Source organism: Belonocnema kinseyi, chromosome 7 (genome assembly GCF_010883055.1).
Source record: "Belonocnema kinseyi isolate 2016_QV_RU_SX_M_011 chromosome 7, B_treatae_v1, whole genome shotgun sequence".
Classification (NCBI taxonomy): Eukaryota; Metazoa; Arthropoda; class Insecta; order Hymenoptera; family Cynipidae; genus Belonocnema; species Belonocnema kinseyi.
In genome coordinates, this window is record NC_046663.1 from 83,240,297 (window position 1) to 83,248,253 (window position 7,957).

The following is a 7,957-nucleotide window of genomic DNA, read 5'->3' on the forward strand; positions in this document are numbered from 1 at the left end:
AATTCGGATTACATAGTCAATGAATTACAAAGTCTAGGTTTGAACAAATTAATGAGATTTCAAATTGCGCGCGCTGACGCGATTGGCGGATATTGACGCGCCATTTTTCATAACCTCAATGTTTCGTGTTTGACAGCTTATATTGTGAAATCGTCCTGAAATTTGCAACAGCTGCTCAAAGTTTATTCTCAAAACAAAAATCACATTATTAAAAATATCGTTATTCTTGGAAAACCAAGTTAATAATAAACTATATTTTATAACTAACAGCAATTATTAAAAGCGTTTAAAGTGAAGTTATACTTATCGGAAGCACGTGCTCCAGAATCACCATCCATTGTCGTTTTTCGTGACCATTATTTACAGATTGCAAATCACTTTTGCAAAATCATCGACTTGAAGATAAATACGAGTAAAATTAAAGATAATCTAGAAGTAAAAAGTACATCTTTTGGCTAATGATTGTTGTGAATCCGATTGGAGATTATTGCAAAATGACTTCAAGTGTTATTACGATTGTCAAAACGCATTCTGACTCATTGGGTATGTAATGTTGTTTAATTATTGCTCATCTTTTCTTTGTCTTCATTCTGCCTGTAGAATTAAAATATTCACTGCAATTGAGCTCTCGACAATTCACTGTTGTTGATTTTTTTTCAAATATGCTTTGAATGCTTCAAGTTTGTATAATTTGTTTCTAATATCTAGTCTTGAATACTTTAATTTTAAAGTTTGCTTTTTCATGGCTCTTTTCAAACTTTTTAAAAGAGTAATTTCAAATCCAAATTTAAGTTCCTCCTTAACTCCCAGCATTCATATTCAACTACAAAAGTTTTGGAAATTAAAGAAAGAACGTGAATTTTAAACCATATGGTTGAATTTCATACTCAATATTTTAATATGAAACAAGAAAGTTATTTATTAAACAAATAATTGAATTTTTTCCATATTCAAACCAAAAAGATTTACATTTCCAACAAAAAAGATCATTTTTTACCAAATAAATGAATTTTCATCTAAAATTATTAATCTTTAGCCAAAAAAATTAATTTTTAACAAAGAAGTTCAAATTTAAATCGAATCATTAAATTTTCAAACATAAACGACCAATTTTCCAACCAAAACGAATAAATAGCATAAAGAGTTGAATTTTTAACATGTTCACATAATGTATGAATTTTCAAACAAAACAGACGAATTCTCAACGAAAAATATTATTTCAACAAAAAAATTTAATTTGAAATCATATAAGACTGCATTTAATAGAAAAAATTGTCAATTAAATCAGATTAACTTTCTACAAAAATAGTTGAATGCATCAGGGTTGCTACAAAATCTCAATTTCGAAGTTGCCTTACTTTTCTGTGACTAATTTTTTATTTCCCTGGCTGTCCCAAATTTTTCTTTTAGGTATAAAAACAAATATACAGCTAGGAGACCAATGCAATAAATATTTGTTTTAAACACTTAATGAAAAGAGATAAGTTGAAACTGAACTTTTTCTTACCTCTTTTCTTATTTTAATTTTATTTTTAATCCAGCTTTTAAGGATAGAAAAATCAAATTTCTTGGTTGAAAATTAACTTTTTACATTCTCATTATTTATGATTGAGAAAGTATTAGAATTGTCGGAAATTTAACATCACACATTTTCAACGGATCTTCACGTTTCGAGACCCCCTGAATCCGAAAATCAGGTTTTCATGATGGCGTCTGTCTGTTCGTCCGTAAACACGATAACTCTCGAAAAAATGAACGAATCAAATCCACCTTTGGCACACTTTTTTTAGGTCCTAAAAGAAAGGACGAGTTCGTGAACCAGCCATTTTTGATAAAAATTCAAAAAGAGAGCGAATTTTGAAAATTTTTGAGACATCTTTTTTCTGAATTTAATAATTATATGTATGGATATTTATAGTATTAAAAAGAACAAACAATTTATCCTTATGACATTCTTCGAGAAAAAGAAAATTCTCAGAGTTATAGCGTTTTCAAAATTTTTTTAATCAACCGAAAATCAAAATTTGAAACCGAAAAACACACGATATGAAAAACAGTGAAAAGAAGAAAAACATTTTTTTGGTAGCCCTACAAGATTATCATAACCAATTTTTGGATTTTCTTCAAAAATCGAAAATTCAAATTTTGATTGCACAAAAAATAATGGAAAATAAAAAAATTCATTTTTTTTTGACAAACTATGTAGGATACAAAAAAAGGTGAATTAACAAAAATGATTGTCCCAAAAATTATCTACAATTTCGTTAAGAATCACTTCTTGATAGGAGGCGTACTTTTTGCTTTATTCGTGAAAAATAACGTTGAAAAAAAAATGTGTGGAAAAACGACGAAAGTTACGAGAAAAAAAATCCAACAAAACCTGTTCACAAATGTCTGTCGGAAATCGAGCGCGCAGCGCGAGTGTCACGATGGGAATGTGTACCTCAAAGCCTACAGAGCTTTGAGAAACTTAATATTTGACTATACTTAACTAAGTAGACAATTCAGAATATGAAGACGCGCATAAATACTGCCATCTAAAAGAGATCTTTTTGATAAAGTTTTTTTCAAGCATTCCAAATGCAAAGAATAAATATCCGAGCACGAAGCGCGAGGTGTAATTATGTTTGAGCGCGAAGGGCGAGGTAATCTATTATCGAACTTTTTTGTTTGAAAATTCCACCATTCTTTTTAATTCGTTTTTTTTTTCAATTACTTTCTCTTCTCTGAAAATTTAAGTTCCATTTTTGTGTAGGAAGACCTTTATAAGATTAAATTTAACCACTTGGTAGGAAATTAATGTATTATGTTCAAAATTCACCTTTTTGGTTATAAAATTAATCCTGTTTGTTGTTAATTAAACTTTTTAATTAACGATTTCACCATTTTGTTGAAAATTCGTCTTCTTAAGTTGAATTTGACTGATTGAAAATTAGTTTTTTTGTATGAAAATTAATTTGCATAAAAAATAACTGACGAAATATATTTTTTGGAACAAAAATGGAGTCGTCAAACTTTCAGTTCAAAAATGAATTGTTATTAAAAAAAAACAATTTCCAATCGCTCGAATTCAACGAAAAAAAGCGAATTTTCAACAAAATAGTTGAATTCTCGAACAAAAAGGTTAATTTTCAACAAACAATATTAATGTTCTAACAAAGAAGACGAATTAAAAAAAAGAGTTGAATCTTCAATTAAAAAGGTTAATTTTCAACAAGCAAGATTAATTTGATAAAAAAAATACGAATTTTCAACAAAATACATTCATTCTCTAACAAATGCTTAAATTAAATATTATAAAGAATTTTCCACCAACAAATGGAATAGTTAAATTCTCAGACAAGAAAAATTGATTTTTAAGAAGAAAAAAAAAGAAATATTCGAAATAAAACTTCAATTTTCAACTTGAGAGGTGAATCTTGAAAGAATGTTTGTTTTTTCAACCTGAAAATTTGACTTTTCTACCATAAAAGCTGATTTTTTAACCAAACCAACCAGATTTCGACCAGTCGAATTCAGCCTAAAAGATGAATTTTTATCCAAATAGTTTAATGCTCAATCAAAAAGGTGAATTCACAAAAAACAAGATCAATTTTCATACCAAAAAGAGCAATTTTTAACCAAATACATCAATTGTCTATCAAGTAGTCAAATTCAAACTTATAAATGATAAATTTCTAACAAAGCATTGAATTTGCGTACAAAAGAGACGAATATTTAAATTTACAAGAAAGAATATAAATTTTCTACCAAGAAGATTAATGTTCTGCAAAAGTAAAAACGAATTTTTAACAAAATACATCATTTTTCAACAAAATAGTTGAGAATATTTAATCAAGAAAGACGAGTTTCCAAAAACATAAATGAATTTTCGAATAAAAAAGATAAATTTTCAAGCAAAAATGGTATGGTTACATTTTCAAACAAGTAATTCAATTTTCAACCGAAAGGATGAATTATCAACCAAGGACATGAATTGTCGACCAAAAAAATTAAGTTCCAACAAATCTACCAAAAATACGAACATTCAACAAAATAGTTCATTTTTCAACTAAAAGAAATACTAAACTAAGTTTCATTAAAAAAAATAATTTCCTATGAAATAAAATCAATTTTCATTAAAATAAAATAAATTTTCATTCAAATAGTTGAATTTTCAACCAAGGAGGTTAATTTTCTATCAAAAAAGATAAATTTCCGACAAAAAATGCAATAGTTAAATTTTCGGGAAAAAAATCATTTTCAATAAAAAAAAAAAATTCTCAACCTAAGAAATGAATTTTCAACCCAAAAGAACAATTCTAAGTCAAGAAAATTATTTTTCTACCAAATATTAATTTTTTTAAAAGGATTTTTCAAGTCCATAGTTAAATTTTAAATAAAAAGCTGAATTGGTCACAAAGAAGATTAATTGTCTACCGCAAAAGGCGAATTTTCAATCAAATAGTTGAATTTTTAACTGAAAAATATACGTTTTCAACCAAAGATGGAAAAATATATCAACAAAATAGTTAAATTGTCAACAAAAAAAGGTATTTCAACTAAAGCGATGAATAATCATTGACCAAGTAAATTAAATTCGAACAAAAACTGTAATAATTAATATTTCAATTTAGAAACATTTTTAATTTTAAGCCAAAACCAATTGAATTAAACCAAATAGACGAAATTTCAACAAAGCAATTGAATTTTCAACTAAAATAGATAAATTTTCAACTTTATATAGATAATGCATAATTAATTGTCAACAAAATAGTTTCATTTTCAACCAAAAAGATGAATTTTCAACCAAGAAGATTACATTTCTATCAAAAAGACAAATTTTTGACAAGAAATGAAATCGTTAAATTTTCAGAAAAAAATATTTTTTCAATAAAAAAACTTGTTTTCAACCAAAGAAAACAATTCTAAACCAAGAAGATTAATTTTCTACCAAAAAATATTAATTTCCAACAAAATACATGATTTTCCAACCAAATATTTTGGTCAGAAAGAAGATTAATATTCCATCGCAAAGGCGAATTTTCAATAAAATCGTCGAATTTTTTTTTTGAAAAAGATATATTTTCAACCACATATATGGAATGTTTAAATTTTTAATTTAAAAAGAATGTCAACAAAGTCATTAAATTTTGAACCAAAAAATGTTGTTCAACTAAAACAACTTAATTTTAAACCGAACATTTGTGATTTTTAACCCAAAAAGGTGCCATTTCTACCAAAATAGATGAATTCTCAACCCAAAAAGAATGACTTTAACAAAATTGTGAATTCACAGCAAAATAATAAATTCAGTTTATCGAAAATTCCTTGAATTTCTGTAATTCGTTGACATGAAGTAACCCTGGGCACTTCAAAATCTGCTGTTCATTCGATTTTTTTTTTAATTTCCAAGAAGGGCGTAGTTAAATTTTAAAGTTGAGCCTAGAAACCAAAATCCTTTTCAATTTCAGGAACGAATCCACCACAGGAAGCGAATAATCCATAGTCGACTTGAATAATACGGCCCAAAAATTCGTACTTTTTTAAAAACTAAATCGACACTTGAAAATGTATAAAATATCAAAACAAGAATTTCTGGGTAGTATAACATTGGAACTTAGACCTCGGCTTCGTTCCTGTATCGTCTTCATTTTTATAGGCAACAATGATCCCTCATCAATTGGAGTAAAATTAAGAGAAAACAGTATAACGATAACTCTTGAGCGAACTTCAAAAAGTTTGATTTTACCATCCGTTAAGCTATTGCCGACTTCCTTATCTTCTTTACGTATCACCAACAAATGGATCTCTTTTCGTGTGCAAACAAATCCAGAAGCGATCTTTGGAACTTTCCGGACGGAAGTTATTAGCGCAATTGCTCGCAGCATGGAAACTGAAAATGCAGGTAGACTCGATTTACCGGAAATTGGATCCGAATGCTTGTTACGTTGCAAATGTTGCGAGAATGTCATAACCAGTATCATAAAGTGCAACAGAGTGTTGCCTTTGCCAGATCGAGATTGTGATCCGGGTGAATGGTTTTGTTGCACCAACTCAAAAGTTGATTTTTCAAAACTTCTCAGACCTCAAGAAACCGATTATTTTTATGGCCCTTCCTTTTGTGTATTACACAATGACGTGCTCAAGAATTTTAAGGAGAAGAGTAATACGATTTTGTGCAAAAGATGTTTCACCATTCTGGGATTGAAGGAAGACATGGATTCAGTAAGAATCTGGAATTGTTGCGTTGAGCGGAAAGTGGGAGAGGAGGAATTCAAAAGCAGGAATCAGTCTCCACTCGATGAATTTGTATTAACTATTAAAGACTGCAGTGATGTTATGGGAGAGGAAATTCTTCTGGAAGCTTTAGAGGGAAATACGACTCATTATATTTTGATGAAACCTATGGAATGGCAATTGGATTTGCTCACGGAATCGAATTCGAAGTGGAAAGGCGATTTGATTCGATTGCAAAAAGCTCGAGTTATTAAAGTTTTCTACACCTATGGTGAAAGCAAGAAGTCGGTGAAAAATGACTACGTGCACTCGAAATATTATTTTATTGCTTTACCACTCATGCTAGCTGGAATAGAACATCTTATTGCCTCCACGAAGAGATTTCCTCCTGCGTACAGAACCGTAACGCAATATTGTGTTGGGTATGTAAACGTGCAAAGTTTCTTGGTTGACAAGATTTAATGTCAGAATTAAAAAGTTAAAATTGTGAAAGTTATATCAGATTTTCAGTTAGAGGTTTTATTTCTTGTAAAGTTCGTCGTGGTAAATGTACAGAGAGCATACGACTTCATACAGATGAATATTTGATAATAAATCAATTTATACTTTTATAGTATCTATTTTGTGATTTTTGTATAAATTTCCCCTCGTTGATGACTTAGCACAAAACTACCTCAAAACAGGGAAAATATGCTTGGTTTAAGAAAATAGGGAAATAATCGGGCAATACATTCGCTTAAATAAAATTAATGTAAATATATTGAATTAATCATGAAAAACTTTATATTCATTAGATTTCAATTCGAAATATATTGAATTTTTAACCGAAAAAATTGTCTACTGAAAGAGATGAATTTTCAATTAAAGAAGACGATTTTCTGCGAACAGTTGAGTTTTCAACAAAGAAAATCATGATCAACCAAGAAATAACTTTTCGACCATAAAATATAAATTTTCAATTCAGAAGCACGATTTTTTAAAGAAAACAGTTGAATTTTCGGCGAAACAATATAATTTTATCAATATAAATGAACTTTCAACATACAAATATGCATTTTCAAACAGAAGATCAAAATTCAACCAAAAAGACGAATTTTTTAGAAGATAATTGAATTTTTAAACCGAAATGTTGGTTTTTAACAGAAAAGTTCATTTTCAGCCAAGAAAGATGAATTATGTATGAAAAGGCAATTTTTGAACTAGTGGAATTAAAAAAAAAATGAATTTCTATAAAAATAGTTCAATCCTTAGCCAAATCGATATATTCTCAATGAAGAAAGATTATTTTTTAAATAAATTTTAACTAAAAAATATATTTTTTTGAACGAAAAATGGAATCTACAAATTTTCAATTGAAAAATGAATTTTAAACAAACAAAATAAACTAATTTTCAACTGGTGCAACTCAAAAAACAACAACAAAAAATAAACTAATTTTTAACCAAATAGTTGAATCCCTAATCAAAAAGATGAATTTTCAACAAACAAGATTAATTTTCTAACCAAAAAGACAAATTTTCAACAAAAATGCATTACTTCTCTACCAAATAGTTAAGTTTTAATTTATAAATTAAAATTTATAAAAAATTCTGGGTTGTAAATTCAATTTTCCTGTTGAAAATTATTCTTTTTGTTCAAAAATTCTTCTAGTTTGTTAAGCAGTCGCCTATTTTTTGAAAATGCAATATTTTTACTTAAAATTATAGAAATTTAAAGCGTTTCAAAAGTTATGATTTGC

The 7,957-nt window shown here is 28.0% G+C and overlaps 1 protein-coding gene across 1 annotated transcript; it reads left to right on the forward strand.

Annotated features, from left to right (window-relative positions):
- The first annotated feature begins 118 nt into the window (after positions 1 to 118).
- Positions 119 to 6,839, forward strand: LOC117177270. Its single transcript, XM_033367863.1, has 2 exons — positions 119 to 543; positions 5,454 to 6,839. Exon 2 carries the CDS (start codon positions 5,551 to 5,553, stop codon positions 6,679 to 6,681), a length of 1,131 nt encoding a protein of 376 aa, XP_033223754.1. The 5' UTR covers positions 119 to 543; positions 5,454 to 5,550; the 3' UTR covers positions 6,682 to 6,839.
- Positions 6,840 to 7,957: the final 1,118 nt, after the last annotated feature.

Excerpts from the sequence above, each read along its gene's own strand:
- LOC117177270 (XM_033367863.1), top strand. The coding sequence starts at position 5,551 with ATGTATAAAATATCAAAACAAGAATTTCTGGGTAGTATAACATTGGAA.